Here is a 23,530-nt window from a genome sequence, read left to right as displayed (position 1 = left end):
ACGAAGTGTCCTGGTCTAAGACCAAGAAAAAAAAACTCAAAACGAGCAGAAATTAACATAAGTTGGGCTGAAAACCCCCATGCTTTCCTAAGGCCAGAACATAATTTGCAATTTACTGAAATAAATACAAATGAATGTGCATTGTCAGTTTAATATACATATACTGATATTTCAGTAGCGTTATGCAAAAACCGTCAAAGTCACATTTTTTACGAAATTGAGTTATGGACTCCACCTTATGGTGGAGCCCATGACTCAATTTCCGTATCGGGATGCGGAAGTACCCATCTGGTAGTGCATATAGAAACCGTTCATGTGGCTTTGTCCTTGAAACTAGAAAATATCCTTGAATATAGAAACTGTCCTTGTGGCTTTGAAAGATAATCTGTTACTGAATTTTCGAAGACTGTTATTCTTATATTTGAAGACTGTTATTTAAGCTTTTCAAGACTGATTCGGTATTCAGAGCTTTAATTTTGACACTTTTTCACTTGTACTTTACCCTTACTCTGCCCTGTCTAGAGCTTCTAATTTGACCAAAACTTAAATATTCCCCAAAGATTTAAAATAATTTTTTTGTAATTTCAAGACGGCCTAGTCTGTGGTGTCCAGTTTTTTCCCCCTTGAGAGTAATTTAGCCCAAATATTTTGAATTTTTGATACTTAAACATCTGAAGGATAAGTTCAAACTATCTATAGTGCTCGTTCATGACGTACGCACTACAGTGAATGAAACCATTTCATTCACAAAGAGTGGTGTTTCGCGCATTGTTACCTCGGCTTAGACTCCATACACATCCTTTTGACGACCTGAATGCACACAGTGTGTTTGATTTAGTTCAACATCCCTCTAATTATTCCCCGAAAGTCTTACCCTAATAACCTTAGTCTCAGTTAAAGTAGGTGTCGTACCAGTCGTAATAGTAGCAATAGTGATATCATGTAGATAGTGCTTGTTGGTTAGTTTAATATCCCTCTCCACATACCCTGAAATTTTCAACTTAGTAGGCTACTCTCTGCCGTTCCTAGGATATTGCTTCTATGCCCTTTTGAAAACATGCATACCTATAGCTTGTTTTGATTTAAATGACAATTCCCCTAAACAATCCCTGTAAGTGTCATGTTAATATCATTAGCCTACGTAGTTCAGTAATCGCAGTAGTAGTAGTAGTAATAATAGTAGTAGCATGCGCATAATGCCTTTTGATTATTTCAAAATCCGCCTCAACATACCCTGAAAGTTTCAACTAAATAATCTAAGCTATTCCTGAACTACTACTGATACACTTTTTTGACCATCTGCACGCTAAAAGCGTGTTTTCATTTAGTCCAACATTCCCTCAAACATTCATTGAAAACATCACCTTAATACCCTTAGCTTCATTAGTAGCAATAGTTGTATGGTAGCGATAGTTTTATAGTAGTAGCATTAGAAGCAGTACGCATATAGCACCTTTTGTTGTTTTCAACATCTTTCTCGGAACACACAAAAAGATACAACTTATTTCCTTAAACAGTTCAAGGGGGCATTGCTGATGTGCCCTTATAACAACCTACATGCAGATACTGTCTTTTAATATAGTTCATCGTTTTCTCAACATACCCTGAAATTTTCACCTTAAAAATCTTGCTTTGGTTACAGTATTAGTGTTAGCAGTGGTAATAATAGTAGCTGTAGCAGTAGTAGTAATAGTATTAGGAGCAGAAGTAGTAGTTGTAGCATGCAGATATTGATTTTTAGTTAGCTCAACATCCCCTACAAGAATCCCTGTAAGTTTCAACTTCATACTCCAAACCACTCCTAAGATATTGCTGATATGCCCTTTTGACAACCTGCATTAGCACAGTTTGTTTTGATTCAGTTCAACTTTCCCCTTCAATAGTCCCTGAAATTTCCACCTTCTAACCCTTAACCTTAGTTGTAGCAGTAGTTTTGGGATTAGTACTACCAGTAGTAGTACTATCAGCAGTAGAAGTTGTACTAGTAGCTGTAGCAGTATGCACATATTGCCTTTTGGTCCGTTAAACATCTCTCTCATCAAGCCCTTGGAAGTTTTAAGTTAATGCTATTAGCATGTTTTAATCTAGTTCAACAGAAAGAGTTTAGTTCGACAGTAATAATAGTAGGAGTATTACTAATAGTAGTAGTAAGAATAATAGTAGTAGTAAGAATAATAGTAGTGCTAGCAGCAATAGCAGTAGTACTGGTAGCAATAGTAGTGAGCACATATTGCCTTTTGGGCAGTTGAACTCCACCCTCATCATACCGTGGAAGTTTCTGCTTGATACGATAGGCCGTTTCTAAGATGTTGCTGACACGCCCTGAGATATTGCTGGTACTCACTTTTGACAATATGTATGCTCATAGCATGTTTTGCTATAGTTCAACTTTCACCCCAACATTTCCTCAAGCTTTCACCTCCATGTTCTCAGCCTTAGTACTACTCACTACAGAGGCAATAGTTATAGTAGTAGTAATGTAGTAGTAGTGGAAGTAGTAGTAGTAGCTGTAGTAGCAGCAGCAGTAGTAGTTGTAGCGTTTCAAATATTGCCTTTTGGGTCAATTGATCTTCTCTTCATTCATTCCCCTAAAGTTGATTTCATTCAACTTAATACCCTCGGTCATTCTTGACATAAGCTCTTTCAATGAAATGTATGCATTTAACATGTTTTGAATTAGCTTTAGACTCCTCTTAACATTCTCTGAAGGTTTTAGCTTAATGTAATTGGTCTTTTTGAATACTAAAAGTTAAACACGCCCTCTGTTATGATAACAATTGCAATACGTAAACAGCGTGTAAATTGCATAACTCACATACTTTGCCCTGAGGGTTATGGGGGGTTGACATCCCCAGAGACATAGCTACTAGACTTTTCAATCATACCTGAACAAAATGGCTATATCAAAAGTCTTATTGGTTATATTTGAGGAATTAGTGGGTGTAAGAGGGGGCCAGTTACCCTCCAATGACTTTTGACTCTTAAAAAGGGGACTAAAACTTTCAATTTCCAAACGAAAGAGATCCTTCCGAAATTTTTATGATAGCTTCTTCTATACGAAGTACTTTGGTAAAAAAAATTATAATACATTTTGTCCACATTGCTCTTTGCTTGGCACCGCTATTGTGTTGCCTATGATAGTCATGTGCCTTCAGAGGCGACTAGGACATTGACAAGGAGCTTCCAGCCCTTCCATGTCCTGCAGAATATCTCCCCGCTCAGGTTACAGGAATTTATGAAGAGTACGGAGTTCTGAATGTATGGGAAGCTTAAGTTGTCCTAAGGACGAACTCCCTTCCTTGATCCTGTAGGTAACCACTAGGGGGTTCATTCCAGAAACTATGGGTTCAGGATTAATTGGGGCCATGTATATTCAAAGACCAGACTCTGAAACTCTTGTTCTACTTTCATATGCCATGATGCAGCTCAGCATATAACAAGAATGACAGAGTATTTCTCTTTATGAGCAAAATGCCGAGACAAATTGAGATGACATTCCATCAGTATCTTTGTCCTATTGAAAACTGCACTTGATTAGCTTTTATAAGACGCTTTTTTGGTTTGTAATTTCAGTGAAGCTTCTAGGTATTTAAATTAAATCATCAATTCCAACTTGTGGCTTCTGTGCTTGACCTGAGGTGGTAAATTCATGCATTTGGCTTTTTCAGCGTTGAGTTTGAGCCCGCCGTGTTTTGTCGTTGTCCTGAATTTCATGGAATTATTTCGAGCATTTTTGCAGTTCATTAGAATAGGAATACTTTGAGTGAATTCGGAATAATAAAGACTTTCTCCAGTATTCAGGCAGGTGAAATTAAGGATGTTCTCTGTAGCAAATAAAGAATATTTTTTGAGGAGTAATTAGAAACTATTATAAAAACACATTTAAAAGCAGATTAAAGCCTTTTGGTATTTTTACTACATTAATTAAAAAACCTTTTTCCACAAAATAAGTTTTTCAAGCAAAAGTAAAGAACTCCATGAAACGAAAAATAAGCGAAAATAAAATCAAATAATCTACCAAGCGTGAAACTACCACAAATCAGCATCGATAAATAAATGAAACCCAAAACGAACAAAATTACAATAAATAACCGAGTCAAACTCAAAACGAGCAGAAATTAACATGAGTAGGGCTCAAGACCCCTATGCCTTCCCAAGGCCAGAACATAATTTGCACTTTACTCAAAAAAAATATAAATGTTTTTACTTTTATAACTTTAATAAGTCAAATAATATTAAAATTTTGATTACTAAATATCAGTATATGTATATTAAACTGACAATGCACATTCATTTGTATTTTTTTTCCTTGGTATGGAAAAAAAAATACATTGTGCCAACATCGTTCTTTACTTAGGCTGCGCGATTGCGCTTCTACGATTACATTCTACATAGTTTCGATTCTGACTGTTTCCATTCCATAATTGGAGTTTGAACATTACACTGTATTTCCACGACAATTTATTTTTTAATTCAGAAACTTATTTACATGTGCGTCGGAAGTTTATTATGAAGGATTTATTTTCAGGATGAAGCAAGGCAGAATATTTATGAGTTGTTTCAAAATTGGCCTGATTTTGGGAAGAATAGTGAAGTTGCAGTTAGAACAAACTCTGTTCAGAGTAAAGTTTACAAGGAGGATCTAAAGGCTATTCTTGGAGCAAAAAATTTACCGACAACGCTGTTCCTTCCCAAGCTTGATACAAAAGAGGAATTTCGTGAGGTATACTTGTGGACATTCTAATATGCCTAGTATGAATTGTTTTATTCTAGTACAATAAAGAAATTTACTTCCATAAATTGAATAGAATAGGAATTGGATAAATAAGTTGTTTTAATACAGTGATTCTGATTTCGTTGGTTAGATTTTTACTGGTCATCCTCACCATAAAGTATCATGTTTCAACCATAGGGAAAAACTAACTTCAATAATAAAGTGCTAAATAAAAAAAGATAAAAATTGAAAAATTTGGAACTGAAATTTCGAAAACGTTAAATTTGATTACTAAAAACTTAACAAGGTATTGACAATTCTAATGAAAGGGCGAAAATTAAAAACATAAAAAATATTGAAAAAGCTAAACAATGTTGTAAAGATTAATAAAACGAGGAAGGGGTTAAAAAAAATGAGTAAACTGATGAAAACATTTACAGTCAAAAAAGGGCTATTCCATTATAGCAAAGAAAATTAATGCCGAATTATTTATTTTGTTTTTATTCTGGACGCAACTATTATTGCTGATAATGTAGTGCCAAGTCTCAGTATGTTTGCATATAGTTTTTCGTATGTCACTTGGAAATTCTGTACATTCAATTTATGCGATGCTATTGTAAGATATAAAGTGAATATGAATCATTTGTTGTTATTGCTTGCAGAAGCTCCACTTCTGTGAAAATATTAAATGCTGCAAGATTGTAATGCAGAATTACAATTCACAAAAAAAGAAAAAATGTCATCTACCATCGTTTTTCAGTAATAAAGCGAGATAATAACAAACTAGCTATAATTGAAGAGTAAGTTAAAGAATAAACTAACCACATTGTTAAGTAATGGTATTTTACTAACGTCTATATCTTTTTTTAAGCAAAACTAACTCTTCGAAAGTAATTGTAGCCAAGCCAAGGGTGTATCCAGGACCTTTTTAGGGGGAAGTTTACAAAAAAAAAACCTTAAAAAACGCATCAAAAATTTGTCTATGTGCATTTTTGTTGCGTTTTTGGGAGTCAGACAAAAACTTTTGGTGGATTCAAACCCCGTACCCCCCCCCCCCCTCCCTCACTCTTCGGATACGGCCGTGAACCAAGATCATGTTTGATACCACTGTTCTAGATACCAGTTTCAGATTGGGGCTGCTTAAAGCAAACTAAAAAAGATTAGGGATATAGATATAGTTCTTGAAAAAGAAATATAAATTTCGTAAGTTTTTGTATGCACATTTCTCGTAGCAAAGCAGTTTTAAAAAGGATCGCATCTTTCTGTGATAACAGTAACAAACCATTCTTGAAAACCGTCTCTGAATTTCTAGTGGAGTTTTTTCAGCCATGATTAAACCAATTGAGATGGTTTTTTTTTCTGTTGTAGTTTACTGAGGAGCTTTTAACAATTATCAACAAACGACCAGAGAAGAACCATAAATTTAATTTACTATCGTACGTGGAATCTGCAAGATGTCTACTCAATTTACATGAACTAGTTCGGTATGTCCTTGATGCTTCTACTACTAGTGAAACATTATTGATGCAGGGACTCGTCTTTGGTTCTGATGACTTCTGTGCTGATATAGGTAATGAGCTCTAATTTGATTACAAGAGAAGTTTAAGTTAGTTTCAGCAATGGGTATTTGAAGAATCTTCTACAATATGTTGATAAGTTACGTGATTCTTATGCACAGGAAATCGCATTTGAATTCTTAATGTAAATCAAAATTAGAATTAAAATAGCCAAGGCTAGGGTTTGTTTTTTCATTACTGAGAAAAGTTTGGATAAATAGGACGGAATGTCCCCGAACCAAGATTAAAACTTTGGAAGCTACGGTAATGACAGAGATCAAGTCTGGCTCTGAAACGCAGATGCTTCAGAAACCAGAAAAAGATATGTTGGATATTTTCCAGAAGAATTTTGTCTGCAGTTAATTTTAAACACCCGTTTGACTGATCGTATATCCAACAACAATATGTACGAAAAATGTGGTTCTATCCCATTTTTTGGGGCTACAATGAAAGAAAGGATGAGATGGCTAGGATACGTTTTTGGGATTAATGATTACACATTGGCAAATATTGTTCTGTTTTGCAAGGCTATATCCAGGGGGGAGGGGGGTTACCCGGTTTGAACCCCCCCCCCCCTGAAATTTTTGACCGAGTCGGAAATTAGTCTAAAAAATACCTTTAAAGACAAAACCTTATCAGAAAAAAATATGCTCACACACTAAATCCTATTGCATTTTGTGGGTAAACGGTGCTTATCAGCTTACGCAATTAGGTAACCGTAGCTAACCCCATGTTAACCTGACCTTGCATAGTAAATTAGGGTTAATATGCACTATTATCCTTTTGCATTTTGTGGCATACAAAAATCCTACTGCAATTTTGTGGGTAAAAGGTTGTGATCAGCTTACACAATTAGGTAACCCCATGTTCGCCTTATTATGCAAGGTCAGACCTTGCATAGTAAATTAGGATTAATGGGGGCTCGAGGTAAATGTTATAAGAGAGTGCAAGATTGTCAGTTCAGTTCAATTTCGGACTTGGATAAGAGAAGAGTGATTTTCAACATGAAGAGGAAGTTTAACATCACGTCGTTTTTCGCTTCCAAGCGGACCAGGTATGTTTCTGACAGTGTCGCTTGTAGGACGTCTACGGAGCATTCATCAAAACCTGTGGATCTGAAGGGCGCTGGAGCCGTCGTTGAAGCTTTTGAATCACGGACCCTGGAACCAACCACGACGCAACACGCACCTGCACCAACCAAGTCTCTGTCGTTGTTTTGCAAATGTCATCGGTCGTTTTGTCAACAAATCATCCAGTCTCGATGCAAATTCTAAACTTCGTTTGTTGAAGAGCCCTTGGACTCCAGATATCTCCTAAATTTTTCAAGTATCCGAAAAACGGAAGCTGAAGTTTCAGTTAACTTGGCTCGCTCGTTTCAGTTGGTTGTCCTACTCTCCGTCTGAGGACGCTGCTTTTTGCAGATTTTGCGTTCTGTTCTCTTCAGAGACAGCTGGCAAAGGCTGCTACCAGCGCTTGGGGAATCTAGTCACCAAACCATTCAGGAACTGGAAGGATGTGATAGAGTGCTTCACAGCTCAACTACAAGCAGAGTTTCATAGAAACTGCATCCTATCGGCTGAAAACTTCATTTCTGTCTCGGAGAAAAGGCAGGACGATATCGCGCACCAACAAGACGCGGCAAGGACAGCGCAGGTTCAAGAAAATCGCCAGAAGTGGCGACCAATTTTTGAGACGGTGATATTTTGTGGGTGGCAACAGCTTGCCCTTCGTGGTACTAACAATTCCGGCCGCATTTCGGTCTCGGATCCAGAACCTTCCCACAATGATGGCAACTTCCGAGCACTACTGCGGCTAAGGGCGAGACACGGTGACGATGTTCTGAAGAACCATCTTCTTTCTGCGGCTGGAAATGCCACATATCTTTCTCCCATCATCCAGAATGGTATTATCGCCGCATCCGGGGAGCTTCTTCAGCAGTCTATTGTGGAAAGAGTAAACGCAAGTCCATGCTTTTCGGTGCTTGCCGATGAAACGACGGACGTTTCGAACACGGAGCACCTGTCTGTTTGCGTCCGCTACACATTAAAGGGAACCTGCATGAGGACTTCCTTGGTTTTATCCCAGTTTCTGATTTGACTGGGCAAGGCCTGGCTTCATCAATCCTGCGATTTCTCGAAAGCCTTGGTCTTAATCTCAACAAGATGGTTGGTCAGGGATATGACGGTGCAGCAGCGATGAGTGGGCATCTTAGGGGTGTCCAGGATGTTATACGTGAAAAGAATCCAAAGGCGCTTTACGTCCATTGTAGTGCGCACAGTCTCGACTTGCTCATCTCTTCTATATGCTCTATTCTGGCGTTTTAGCATTTCTTCGGTGTCTTGTCACAAGTCTGCAGTTTTTACCATACTTCCCCACTCAGGACACATAATTTAAAAGAGAAGATCAATGAAATACTTCCGAATTCGAGGAAACATACTTTAACCGGACTCTGCGAAACATGATGGGTGAAGCGCCACGATTCAGTAGTGCCTTTTCTTGAGCTATACCGACAGATCCTGCGATCCCTGGAAGCTCTTGAAGGGAACGGAAATGCAGAAACTTCTGCAAAAGCGGTGCAGTTGCTGGACACGATGAGCCAGTCGCAATTTTTTGTGTGTCTCCATGTGGTCAAAGAGCTTTTCTGCCTTACGCTTCCACTGTGTAAGACTCTTCAGTCAGTTGACTGTGATTTGGCAGCTGCATGCAGGCACATGGAAACTGTCCTTTCAAAAACAAAGGAAATGCGAGGATATGCTGCTACTGCTTTCACGTCTATTTTTGACGAAGCTCAGCGTTTTGCCAGTGACTTAGGACTGGAGATGACTCGTCCAAGGACGAGAGGTGGCCGGAGTATGCATGCAGACGATACAGACCTTCTCAACCACTATAGAACCTCCCTCTTTACTCCTCTCTTGGACCACTTCACTTCCGAGCTGAAACAACGATTTGTGCTTCACCAGAAACTTCTGTCAAATCTCTGCGTCCTTTCTCCTACCAAAATTGCTTCTGTCTATCTGAAGGCATTAAACCTGGAGTCGTTGGTTGAATTGTATGGCGATATTTTTCCCGAGTCAGACTGTCTGAAGCAAGAAATTGAGTTATGGCGTATCAAGTGGGAGAAGGTTCGGGTATCAGAGAGGCCTACTTGTGCAGTGTCTTCGCTTCAGGCATGCGACGCCACCTTTTTTCCAAATGTTTTTCTTCTTCTGGCTGTTCTTTCGATGTTACCTGTTAGCACTAATACTCCGGAAAGAAGTTTCTCAACGCTCAGAAGGCTCAAAACCTGGCTGAAAAATTCAACAGGAGAAGAGCGATTGAGTGGCTTAGCCCTCCTTGCAGTCCATAGGGACGTTGACATCTGCCCATACAAGGTCATCGACATTTTTGCAGGGAAGAAAAATCGTCGCCTGGATTTTGTTTTATAGATATTCGCCCTTACTTTTAGCTAAAAAATAAAATAAAAAATATATAGACTACTTCTACTATTTGGCTTGTTTTTGCGTTCTGTTTTTGCTGTCTCAAAAAAAAGCTTGTAGTATTTAACTGTATGTAAATACTTGTCTTGTTTTTGCGTTTCTAAAAAAAAAAAAAAAAAAAAAAAAAAAAAAAAAAAAACGCCACTTAAAGATTTACGAAAGTATGCCTAGTGGACGCGTCCTCGTTCGCAAGGGGCGGACTAACGGTCTCGAGCTAACGTAATGTTGCTCGAGACTATCAGACAAAGTCCACGGGAAAAAATCAAGTACCCCCCCCCCCCGAACAAAAATCCTGGATACGGCCCTGCTGTTTTGCCATCTATCTGGTTCTAAAGGGAAAGTAGCTGTCGTCCCCAAATGGTCTGGGAAGAGTTTAATAGGAAATGGAATTTTCTTGAGAGGGAGTAATGAGTGAAGCTTTGAATGGATTTGGGAAGGGGCGCAGCTGTGTTGATCTCAGGCAGCATGATGCTGCAGTAAGTTGTTGTTAGGATTAGTAGTAGTCCCTACTTTCTATTACAAGCTTGGAGATGTGGCATTGCTGGAGGGAATACGGGCCACTTCAAAAGTTCTTCAATGGGACAGATTGTAAGTCCTTATGTGATTCTGCTTCAAATAAGGTATAATATTCCTGTCTTTTTGCAAAAAAAAAAATGTTTGTACAAATAGGATAAGGGAGGGTGGACGTTGCAGGGACCACTGGCTGACTTTAAGACTCTAATCGTATTGATTGGATATATTTGTATAATTCATGTTTGAACAACCACAGTTTTACTAAAGAGTTTTTTTTGTGAGAGGGGAAGGGAATTAAAGAGGACACGGCTCACTATGGTTCTCCAATCACATAGTTTAATAGTTCTCGCATGGCTTTGGTTTAAACAATGTTCAACATATCTACTTTTTTTCTAAAAAGCTAGAGGAGGGTGGTTCTAAAAAGTGGAGGAGAGTTGGAGGAACCATTGACCCATTTTTGTGCTAGAAAATGAACAAACGAAACTTTGTGTTGCTTAGGTAGAGCAGGAAGCATAATGTCCATCTTTTATTTTTGTAATTTATGTTCTTTTTCAAAGTTTTCAATCTAAAACGAGTGTTGTTGTATGTATGAATGTCTACGTATAAATGCTAAAAATAAGGTATAAAATTCTTGCTTCTTCACATTCTCAAAATTGTTCAATTTACTGTATTTTCAGAGTTGTTTCTATTTAAGCTATAATTTGGAATAATAAACAAAGCTTTGATGATAAATGAGTAAAAACAAATGCAAACCAACAAATCAGCATAACTTTTGGGCAGAGCCTAAATTAAGAATTAGGTCCAGGAATTAAGCTCGGGGGACCGGGGTGTAGTTGTAGGACCGGGATGTAGTTGTACTGAAGAGACTCAGAATCCAATAAATGAAGATTTTAGATTAGAGTGAAGTAAAAACTCTTTATATTTTTTTATTATATTTTTGTATTTATATTCATTATATTTTTTAGTTCAGATATAGAATATTGCGCCAAGATCACCAACAGTAAAGGAATTTTAGTAATTGTAATTTTCAGTGGCTTACTTTTTATTTCGATTTTATATAAAGTCACCTGTAAGTGATCTTAGGATTTTTCTTCAAATCCTCAGAAGTTTTTTTTTGCTAAATCTAATATTTATATTAGATATTATAATATATTATAATATTTAAATCTAGTTAATAAGTAATTTTTTGCTAAATCTGTATAATAGTTACTATTCCCATATAAGTCGAAAATTTTTACACCCGATTTTTTTTTTTTTACATAGTTTTTAGAATTTTTGATTTCCCGTGTCCGCGGTTCGTTTTTTCTAGACTTCAGCTAAGGGCTTTCAAAGATGGCGACATCTATCGTGTACTTTTCATGTTTCATGTGTGCGCTATAGGGAACACAGTAAAGAGTGAAGTGGCTTCCATTTATTGATTTGTTTGTTTTTTCTTCCAGCCACTTCATATAGAAAGGGTGGTCATAGAAACTTAGGAGGGGCTCCTTTCACTTGAAGTTGAAAAATCTATTGCTGTGTTTAGGATTGTTGGTAAAATCTATGCTTATCTTGAGGAATAATCGCAGTCGCCTAATAGCATTATAACATCCATTCCCAACCACTCTTTAACATCCTGTCTTCATCAACATTCCCTCACCCAAAAATAGATTATATTGAGCTTAAAGTTACCACCAAACTCTACGAGCCTGAGATTTGTCTGATTTTTGGAAAAGAGACAAAAACACCCAAAATGGCAAGTGATCTTGATGATAATTGTACTGTGAGATCCATCATATCAGCAAATCCTATTGTAGAAGTTACAAGTCCCTGACTAAGAAATGTGAAATTTTTCATATTTACCGAGAAGCATGATCATGGATGCATGCTTATTTGTTTGTTGATTTTTATTTTAGTTTTTATTCCAGAGATGAAAGAAATATCGAAAGAAGGCTCAAAAGAACGGAAACTGAAAGTTTTAGTGCCCTTTTTAAGTAATTACTACCTGCCTCAACGGGGGGCACCTGGCAAAAAAGATTGTGTCACAGGAAATCGGCCTTAATTGTGACTAGCAAGGTCTTATATCCTGTATAGAGGGATAGCCCAAGAACGTATGCCCCTTACAAATTTACAACAGGATGAAGAGAACCTGGCGATCGAATGTATTTTCACTTTGCATCAAACATAATGTTCAACGTAAAAAATAGCAATGTTTTGTCGATTCTTACGAATCGACAAACGCATCTGAATAGTGGCACATTAATGCAGAGCATGAGTGTCAGATGCTAGTCTTTGAGCAACTTGAACATATATGTCCTCGAAAAAAATCTTGAATATACTCTGAACAGATCGAGTCTCGAATGTGGAGATCAAATAACGACCAACCAGCCTCTTATTAATGATATCATTTGCCTAAGGCGATGGCAATATCTGCGCCATATCTTGATAATGGGACCATAGCTCTCCCAATTCAACCCTCCAGTGGCAGCTTACAAGATCAACGACGAGGGCTCTTCCCAGGAACACCCTACGCCGCATATACCAATCTGGTCTCCGCTCTCTTAGCACGTCTCTTAAACCCGACTGGGAAGAAAAACTGGCAATAGCAGGATATTGTAAAGACTGGAGAGTTCTTGTTGATACCTTCGGTGTTTCTGGAGCCACATGAGGATGTCAGTAAGTAAGTCTTTGGGACTTAAGGGGATGGGGTGGCTAAAATGGTATGGGAGGGTGCTGTTTGTCCTCCATTCATTTTTGACCATAAAAAAGAAATTGAAAGTTCAATTCCCAATCGAATCTTCTTCTTCTTCTATTTCATAGCAGGCGGGCTTTTCAGTTGATACTATTTAGCCCTTTTCTATATGCTTCACTCTGTGAGCTACAGAGCTACTGGCTTGGTTGTCTCTTATTTATTTGATATTCTCAGATATCTTTCAGTAGATCTTTTGACTCAAGGAGTTCAAATATAAGATGATAGATATCGATTTCTGTGCTCTGTGTGCAGGTATAGTCGGCTAGGCTCTTGGCTAATAGTGAGATTTTTGGTGTTTGAAGCACTTTAACAGTTTACAATGTAAAGTATGCTGTGCAGACGTCAGCATATTACATTCAAATAGGCAGTGGTCAAATGTTTAATTAATTCATTATACCATACCTGCCAAGAGGGGACAGGGTAACTGAACCACTTGAATTAGGAAACTGAAACGAGAATGCAAGAATGTCTAGTCTATTTGTTCCAGAACCAATTCTATGATAAATTTTAGAAAAATACTTATTGGGAAAGGGGGAAAAAGTGGATTTTTCTTATGAAACATAATATCGGATAGTCTTCATCGGTAAATATCTCTAATGGGGATTGGTCTCCCACTTGGCTGGTCAATATTTATAGCATTTTTTGCTATTTCATCGACCTAATGATTACCACTTATACCAGAGTGGCTAGGAATATACTAAAGATAAGTTCTTATGCCACTTGAAGTCAGATTATCGATAATACTAAGACAATGATAAGTGTCAATAACCAGCTTATACTGAGGAGCTGAAGACAGCAACTCAAGGCTTGATGAAGTGTCAGAATAAACTATAATATTATTTGAATTAGCAATCAAGGGTATATTTTCTATAAGGTGTTCTAATGCCATGATTATGGCATCTAATTCTGCAGACATTATAGATACATTATTATACAATCTCTCACCCATTGCAATTTTCAGATGAGGAAGGAAGGCACCACTTGCTACCTTTTCATTCATTTTGGACCCATAAACAAAGATTTGGAAATGGTTTTTATAAGTAATTGTATTAAGTTCAGCAAATTTTTTCTGGACATAAGTGATGGGGGTTAAATCTTTAGTCCACTTTGAGAAATCAGTATTTATTATGGGAATTGACCAATTCCATGGAGCGGATTGGGGGAAAATAGGTGTAATAGACTTTGTGAGTACAAGGAACTTCTTCTGAATATTGGCATACTCATCTGCAATGCCTCTATAAATGGCTGGATTTCTCAACCAATTATGTAGGGTGTGTGAGCTATTTGATTCAATTTTTGTAAGATATTTTATCAGGAGAAAGCTACGCCTCTCCCTTATTGTTGTTAATCCACTCTCCATAAGCAGAAACTTGGTGCTTGTGGGTTTCCTAAGACCAGATATGAGACGTATTATATCGTTTTGTATTGTTTCAATTTTTTGCATCTGGGTCTTTGCACATGCGCCATAGACGATGAGCCCATATTCAATATGGGGTCTTATATGTGATTTATAGAACTGGAGTAAGGTTTTCTCTTTACCGCTCCAGGGTGTGAAAAGAAGTCTTTTTAGTATAATTGTTTTTCTACAGCATTTTTTCATTGTGCTTGAAATGTGGAGGTGGAAATTAATTTTTTGGGCAAGCGTGAGTCCATGTTAACTAATATGGTTATCTTCTGGAATAATTGTTCCATTTAGAGTTAATCGTGCATTAACATGATTTGGCTTTCGGTGAAATTGGGTTATTATTTTGACTTGGTGGGTGCAATGGGTAACTCTGAATGGTGAGAGAATCTTTCAAATTGGAAAAGTGACCTTTGCAGCTTTGACTGTGCAATCTCAAAGGTGTTGCCAGATGACCATAGTACCAGATCATCAGCATATTGTAGATTCGTGTGGGGGAGGTTCATGTCCCAGAGATATAGGGCTAAGAGGAGGCAGCTGAGGACTGAGGAAGGCCCTGAGGAAGGCCTTTGGTTATTGTCTTTTAGGATGAAGAGGCTGAACCTACACAAACAATGAAACTTTGCAATTCTATGAAAGATTTTATAAAAGATTCTAGTTTAGAGGGTAGTCCAAGGTTTGCCAGTATAATAAAAAGGATTTGGGGGTTCACATTGTCGTATGCCCCGTCAAAATCTAGGAAAGCTGCAACTAAGACAATATTTTTTGAGAATGATTTATTTATTGCATTTGTTAACATTATGAAATCATCTGTTGCGGAATGGTTTTTCCTGAAACCAGTTTGGGTGTGAGGGATCATTTTATTTTTTTCAACAAACCAGAGGAGTTGATAATATATCATTTTCTCCATTATTTTCCCCATCACAGGAGTAGTCATTATGAACCTATAGGACTCAGGGTTATTTTTGGGTTTATTTTTCTTTAGGATTGGTAGTAGGGACGAACATTTCCAGATATTGGGGAATGTAGATGAAGCCCAAGCATGATTATAACAATTTAGAAGCTCCTGTTTGTATGAAGCGGTCAGATTCTTTATCCATGTGGGGTGTATATTGTCATAGCTGCCGCTACTCTTGGTCCTAATATGATGTATTGCATTATTCATTTCCTGGACTGAAAATGGACTGGTTATATACTCGGATCCTGGGCGAGGTTGGTATTTTGGGTTCATAGGAATTGGGGGCATTTTGCTACAATTATTTGATGTTAGCTTATTAACAAAAAGAGTGGCAAATAGCTTAGCTTTTTCATTATAATTGTCATAATGGGTATTATTATTTATAAGCTCATACAGGAGTGGGTTGGGGGAAGTCTTTTTCCCACAGATGTGGCTTATGACTTTATGTGTAATTGGCTCATGTGTTTCTCTGGAGATATTATTTGCAAAATTATTCCAGTAGTTATATTTAGCATTTATTATGGTCCTTTTTAGATTAGATTCTGCTTGTAATTTTTTTAAATATGTAGCAGGTGATGGTTTTTTTAAGAATGTTCTCCCAGCTGCCTTTTTTGTTCTCCATTTATGTTGGCAATCATTTGTCCACCATGCTTTGGGAATGTGTTTAGGGAAGGTTTTCCTGGGTGTGGTGCTGGGGATAGCATGATTAGCTGCATTTATTAATAAAGATGCCAAAACTTCAGCTTGTGTGTCAACTGTTGCGTTTGAAATGCATGAATTTTGGGTGAAACTTGTAATTTCATCATTTAGCTTATTTTGGAACATAGACCAATTTGCTTTAGTGTTGATATAATTGGAGGTATGTAAAAGGGTTTCAGCAGGTTCGTTTAGGGAGCAAACTATGGCAAAGTGGTCAGTACATAGACTATCAATTTTATTTATATAAATTTTATTCAAAATATTTAATGACACAATTTGTAGGTCAATTGTAGAGAAACTGCCACTTTTGGGGTTGAAATATGTATTCAGGTTTGGAGGGGTAGCAACAGCTAATTCATTATTATTTGAAGTCATATGCTCAATGAACTACCAGCTTTATTTGCTGGTTTATTCCCCCACAAAAGGCTGTGGGCATTAAAGTCTCCACAAATAATGATATTTTTCAACATTTTAGAATTATTTATATAGCTCAAGAAATCCATGGCATCTGTAGTTTGGCCATTAGGGTTATAAAAGCTTATTATGTAAGTTTTTGTATTATTCAGCCAAACACTGATACCAATTGCATCAACATCATTTACAAAATCTGGAAAGTTGATGCCACAGAATACTATATTATTTTTAACTATTAAAGCTACTCCACCTCCGTTTCTCTCTGATGATCTATCCTTTCTCAGGATAGTGTATCCCAGAGACTTAATTTGTTGATTTTGGGTTAAATGAATTTCCTGGAGGCAAGCAATATTGATGGAATTATTATTCATAAAAGATATTAATTCATTTAACTTATGTTCAGTAAATGATCTTACGTTCCACTGGAGTATTGATATGTGTTGTGTTGCTGATTTATTTTGCATTTGACTGTGTATCAATGTTCAGCTTTGTTAATAGTAAGGCCAGATCTTTTTTGCTTGAATGAGCATATGTTTAGGCATGTAGATTTTTGCCAATTCAGCAATGATTTTTGTTTTCTGTTGTTGTTTTATATTCATGGCCCTGAACTGCATTGCAGTTTAGAATGAATAAGCATATATTAGGGGTTTGCATGTTTGGTTGTGCATCCAATTTGTCAGTTAAGGGATTAATTCCTGGTAGTGTTTCTTGTTTGTTTCTTGTTGAGAGGGGGTGCCAGACTGCCCTCATCTCACTAGGCAAGGAGGCTTGTTGGCTTGGTGATTCTTTCTGATAGAGATGTGAGCTAAAGCGGCTTAAAGGATGGTGTTTTGTAAGGAGTACTTGATGCATTGGGAATGTTTGACTTGGGAGTTTTATTTTATTTCAACATAGGTTTTATTTGGTGTGATTGGGCAGTATTTGCTTCCATAGCTGCAAAAGGGTATGGAATGGCCTTCTCTGTTGCTATTTGGAGTGTTAGTGCTCTTTTCTTATATGCAGGGCATTGTGATTTATTGGTGGATTCATGTGGGCCTTTACAATTGATACCTGCAGGCTGAGTGTTGTTGCAAGTTGTCAACTCTTTAGGATGGGAGCCTTTACAATTACTACAGGCTAGGAGAATTTCATTGCATTTATTTGTTATGTGTCTCAGTTTCAGACACTTCTGACAACTGACTTTGGCTTGTATTCCTTGTGCGGTTTGATTTGCCCAAATAGGAATAACTTTTCTGGGATATTAATTTTTTCCTTCAGTGTAAATAAGAAAGATCTACTTGTTTTTAATCCATTAGAGTTGGGTTTACCCAGTTGAGTCCCATCTTCTACAGGGATTGTGTTACCAGCCCTATCTGAGAGCCCTTCTTTTAACTCCTGAACTGGTATTTCTAGGGGAACATTATATGCTACTATTTTTGTTGGGGATTGTTTTTGGTTCCATTTAGATGAATTAATTGGGGTATTCAGAAAAGATTTTAGATTAAGTATTATATCTGCTGATTTCTGATCTTGGAAATCTATTAGCAAAGATCCATCGCGGTGAATGTTGAGAGAAAACATTGATTTTAACATTTTGAAAATTGCAACCCTTATTGTAGTAATCTTTGTTATTTTAAAGGGGGTATTAGGGTAAATTTTGAGTTAAATGTCTTAGTTTAGGGAAAGAAAAACTTGAACAGGAGAAAGGGAATTATTTTTCATTGGTTATGTTTTTTTCCTTTTTTTGGAACTCCTAGAATAGACCCTTTGAAAGATATTATCATTTGTGGTAACATTAGCTTCAACACTGATCGTCGTACCTTTCTCATAATTTGAGCTGTCATGTGAGCTTTGTGATAGAGAGCTTGACCAGCCAAGATGGGGCAAAAATGGATCAATTTCATTAGTATTTTGGGTGGGATCCGGAGGGACTTTTTTTTAGGGGGAGTTCTTTGCATTGCCTATTGGAATAAGCTTTAAGCTAAACAGGAAAAAGATGGTAATATGATACAAGACCGTCTGCACTCTACTGTGGGGAAAATTTCACCATCCACAAAAGAAAACACCACAGTTTGGCCCTGAGGAGGATTTTGAGCACGATTGGTTCGGTACAACTACTGATAAATCGAGACATTAATTCACAAGAAATTTATTTTTAAATTTCTTAAAATGTTGATCGAATCAGCCAACTCCAAAGTATCTACGACCACTTCTTCCATACAAAGTTGCCTGGTGAAAACAAAAATAATAATTAGATAATAGTAAAAAAAAATAACAAAAACAATAGTAAAGAGCGAAGTGTTTTCGCTCCTCACGCATATTGTGCTGCCTACAATAATGATATTTATTCCAGGAAGTCTCTTAAATTTTTTGTATTAATGTTATAAAAGAGAAAACCTTTAAGGTATATTTTGTTTTCAGTAAAACGTAAATGGTGGTCTTGCCTTTAGAAGGCTTTGGGGGCGTTAGTTCTGTTCCTATTTGTGGTAATTTCTGTTTGTTTCAAGTTTGACTTGGTTATTCATTTTAATTTCTGTTCGTTTTGAGTCTCGTTTGTTTAAAATTTGAATTATTGTATCGCTTTATTCCTTTTTAACTTTGGTTTCAAATATGGCTATTTACTTGTCTTCGAAATTTTTTCTTTGAAAGTTTTTTTTTTTTAATTGATTACTATAGACGCTGCCTCTGAGAGTATGTTCTGCAAGCCTGCTAACTCCTTTGGTTTATGAGACATGAACTTTAATCAAATGCTATCAATCCTTAGTTTCTTCACTGTCAGTTCTGTATTTTTCATGATCCTTTGAATTGGCACAGCCTGCTGTAAATAGTCTTTCGCTATTGGCTAATACTGGATAGTGTTTACTATAAAGCCACTGCAGACATAACAGTCATGTTATCCATACCAAAATGTGATTTTTCTCGGCAAGTCATGCAGGACACATCGTTTGACCATTTTGGAATTCGCAGTCCCCTGCATTTTAACCAAATTTCGGCTAAAAATCTTGTTTTGCGGCAGATAACGGCACTTGCTGCGGTGAGATATACTTCGTTCCTGAAAAAGGTTATTACATATTTTTCATCTCTGTTCAAAGGAGACCTCTACTGATATTTGTATGACCACTATCTTGATAAAATCTCTCCCCCCCCCTATGGGAAAACAAAGAAAGAAAAGGAAACAACAGTGGTAAAAAAGATTTTTCTTGTTTTGAAGGATGGGGGGGTGCCTTAAACCTTCAGTTTTGGCTTTTCGAAAACGACGGTTTCAAAGGTATACTTTTTGTGGCAGTCGGACATATTTTTCGAGGGTTTCAAGCTCTTCCGAAATTCTCAGAAATTTCTTCTCGGAATTGGAAATTTACTGTTCAGTTGAATCTGACTGAAAATTACCGTTCTTAAAATAGTATTGCATGAAAATATTTAACACAAGATAGTTTCTTCAAATGTCAGCTTCTATGAGCCATGGTTTGTTCTTTACCAGATTGCAGCCATGCAACCATGCAACCATGATATGTTGAATTCGGGACTTTTCGTGTTCTAGAAGGGGGGAGGATGTATTTGATGATTTGGAGGATTCGAGCATATTTCCTCCATTCCAGAAGTTTACTCTTGTATTATTGCCAAATCGGAGACATAGTTCTGTTCGTCGGTTTCGCACGGTTTGCAACTCTAAATTTAATTAGACTTAAGAACACATTTATTTCAGTTGCTTCAAGGAGCACATAGCTCTGTTTTAAATACTTTATAAGCTCTTGTTGTGTTTTTGTCTCGCCGTTTGCCTGTAGATATTGCAGAAAAAAAAATTATTTTTGAGGACTGTTAGTTTTTTTTAGGTGCTACAAGAACAGAAGACGCAAAGGAATTACTTTACGCTAGGCAATATTTGGTTACCGTTGCCAAAGCGTTTCAACTACAAGCTATCGACATGGTACATATAAACTATAAAGGTACAATTTTTATTTAATCACCTGGTACAAATTGATCCAAATCGAAATTGGATTAATTCCTCCGAAATGTGCTAAGCTGGCCTAATAACAGTAAAACGCAAAATTTTAATCAAAATTTTTTTCGTTAATTTTTTAGATTGAGACTCCATTTAAGCTCTAACATAGTCCCAATAGATGAATGGTAAATGGTAGGAAGTAAATGGTCTAAGAAATAAAGACGTTAAAAATAATACCACTGTAGGAAAAGGGTCATCTATACACTTGTTTACACTCGTGATCTACACTGTATACTATTACGTTTTATCGACCCAAATTATGACACTCTAATAATACTGATATCTAGCACGTAGAAAGGTATGGGCTTGTAAAAACGCCAATAAAAAATGTCTAAAAATAACAAATTTATACGGAAATATTGAAAAAAATTGTAAAAATCCTGAGATATCAGGGGAAGAATCCAGGTCTGAAGCCTCTCCATCCCCTCTCTCCTTTTGCGTATTTGCATGACTGATATGTGCTATTAAACCTGAAACATGTACAATAATCACAATAAAAATTGCAGCTTTTACTAATAGTAAAAGCTAGTGACCAAGGACCAAGGGAAGAATATTTTCCAGGTTAGTTTCTGGTTAGTTCCAGGTATTTTCCAGGTTAACCTAAACTTTGTTACAACGTGTCTCATTTTTCATTAGTTTTACTGAAACGTCAAACTTTTTAACTTTTTCAGATGGTCTTCAAAGATTTAAATGAAAAAGATATAGATGGAAATAAGAAGGTTCTTCGACGACGGAGGAAAGCCCTGTAATAATCCTTAGGCGCAATTGAATAAACATGGCTTCAATTTGGTAAAATTATTATTGCTACTACTACTACTACAACTCATTGAAGCACCAAGCCACCTGAGGCCAACACAGCTCCGCACAGGGGTGGCTTCAAGAACCAAGGCCAGAGGGGGTGAGATCCTATCATTTAAATGACTCCTAGGTCACATTATACGTTCCGCGAATATTTATTATAATTAATCTTCTGTCATTTATATTTATCTACGAAGACAAACAAGAAGCTAAAACGGAATACATCAAGTGTAACTAAGGACAACTATTTTGTAACTGCCTGTTCTTTAAAGTGGACCACCGCTGGACAATCTTGTTTAAGTCAATAGTATCGGTAAGGTCTTTTTCATTTGTCAACAACAAAAGGAATTTAGTCAAAATAAACTATGGCAGTTCTCAGCAAATTCTTAACAAACTTAAGCTTGCTAAATGTTCTTTCGGCAGCGACAACTGCAACAGGTGCTGTCACAGACAACTTGCAAAGGCGACTGGCTTACTTAACCTGATGTTGCCGGCGATTTTTTTCGTCTAGGCTGAGAGTAGCGGCATGGCAAAATTTAAACAGAACTTCAAGCTCTACTTGAAGAGCAATAGAATCTAGAAGTCTTTCTTGGTTTGGAATAAACGTTATTGCTAGCTCATTATCTGCGACTGAAACCTTTTTTTTAAGGCTAAAGTTAGGATCAAAATGGCTGGAATTTGACAAGGCAGGCTCTGAGATTATCTCCTATCATTGTAGTCAACCTTTTACGCAGGATTTTAAAATGTTGTCTATAGAACTGATACAGTGAGATCTTGGCTTGACTCTGAGCTCGGCTGTCAAAACAACAGGGTCCATGGCGTCTGACGAAATCTGCCTCTGGATCGACTTCTCTCATTCTGGCAAAAACTTTTGCACTGTAAATGAAATTATTCATTTTATCCTCTACTATTCTTTCGAAAAGTTCTTCGTAGCTTAAAGCATCTCAATTGCGTCGATGATGTTGATACCTCTCTTCCTCAAGTTTTTCTGTTGCTATTCTGATTTTGTACATGATTTTTTAATAAAGATGAGGCAACGATAAATTCGAAGTCTAGAGTCCTTTTCAGAAGGCCGCTAGCTTGTGCCTTCAACTTCACATCGGTGTTCTTTATGTGTTTTGTTTCGTAAATGGCTGAAACTGGTACTTCAAACTAAGTAACTACTGCTTGTATGGTTTCAGCCCTTACAGTTTACCGAGTCCATGATTTGGAGATCAAGGCTGTTTTCAATCGAAGAGACTTTTCCTTTAAGGGTGGCAACATGCTCTTTAGATGAAGAGAAGAACACATATATTTTGTCAAGGATATTGAAAAGCTCAAGTATTCAAAGAGATGAATTACCGCTATGCTCTATAACAAAGTTTAGTCTGTGGGCCTGTCAGAAGTATAGGACACACAGCGATCACGAAGTTCAGATATTTTCTGCTGGGCTCCATTAAATTGACCAGACATCGCACTTGCATAGTCATAGTCCTAAGACTGGAAGTCCTAAGACTGGTTTATCCAATGGAATTCCTCTCCTTGACAATGTTCCTATTATACTTTCTGCCATATCCTGGCTGGTTTCGTCATTAGCCTCGCTAGCATGTAATAGTTTTTTTCTATGTGTTCCTTCCGAGCTGGTATTGCGGATTACGTCCGCTAGCTTATCAGAATATGAAGCATCAGGTATCGTACCACAGAATTAGATTTTTCATCCAAAACTTCGTCGAGGATCTTCTTCCTGGTTTCTGCTGAAAGACAGTCAACTCTGCAGAAAGAAACTCGTTCTGAGGAATTGTGGGTAAATAGGTGAATTTGTATGGTCTATATCGGGTATAAACAGCTGCCACATATATAACTAGAAGTTGAAAAATTTGAAAAAAGTTGCTGCGTCTTACTAGGGTCCTTTTAACGTAAAAAAAAATCTATTAGTCGCTTTAACTTTTACTTGCTGCAAAACTTTAATTCGAGCACTTTTATCAAGTAAAAAATCCACATGACTGCTGTTATTGACGAAGTGACAAAAATAGGACAAAGCTGCTTTTTGTGACTCGGAAGAAAAATTACATGTCATTTTTCCTTTCTTCGCCTTTTCTTTGCTCTTCATTTTGTGCAATTGCCGCAGATCGGCTTCCACCCAAGCTTTTTCGAATTGGTTGCTCCTTTTACCACTAGAGAAAAGGAAACACACGAAGCAGAAGACAGCAACTCGTATTTCTCAATATTGTATTCTAAAAACTGGTGATCCTCATACCATCCCGGATAAAAACTCAACTTCTATATCTTTTTTTACTGAAGGATCAACTGGGAA

General features: G+C 37.1%; 1 protein-coding gene across 2 annotated transcripts in view; it reads left to right on the top strand.

The window, feature by feature from the left end:
* LOC148939972 (citramalyl-CoA lyase, mitochondrial-like) overlaps window positions 1-23,530 on the top strand; it is a 73,868-nt gene that overhangs the window by 36,478 nt on the left and 13,860 nt on the right. For both annotated transcript variants that reach the window (XM_089105787.1, XM_089105788.1), the window contains exons 3-5: window positions 4,529-4,723; window positions 6,083-6,284; window positions 20,270-20,383. In XM_089105787.1, coding sequence (XP_088961913.1) covers window positions 4,529-4,723; window positions 6,083-6,284; window positions 20,270-20,383 — 511 coding nt within the window. The remainder of the gene's footprint in view (window positions 1-4,528; window positions 4,724-6,082; window positions 6,285-20,269; window positions 20,384-23,530) is intronic.

The sequence above is a fragment of the Artemia sp. Qi Xiang Cuo genome, chromosome 20 (genome assembly GCF_049724085.1).
Source record: "Artemia sp. Qi Xiang Cuo chromosome 20, ASM4972408v1, whole genome shotgun sequence".
Taxonomy (NCBI): Eukaryota; Metazoa; Arthropoda; class Branchiopoda; order Anostraca; family Artemiidae; genus Artemia; species Artemia sp. Qi Xiang Cuo.
Note: the sequence above shows the minus strand (reverse complement) of the source record. Positions and strands in the feature narration are given on the sequence as shown.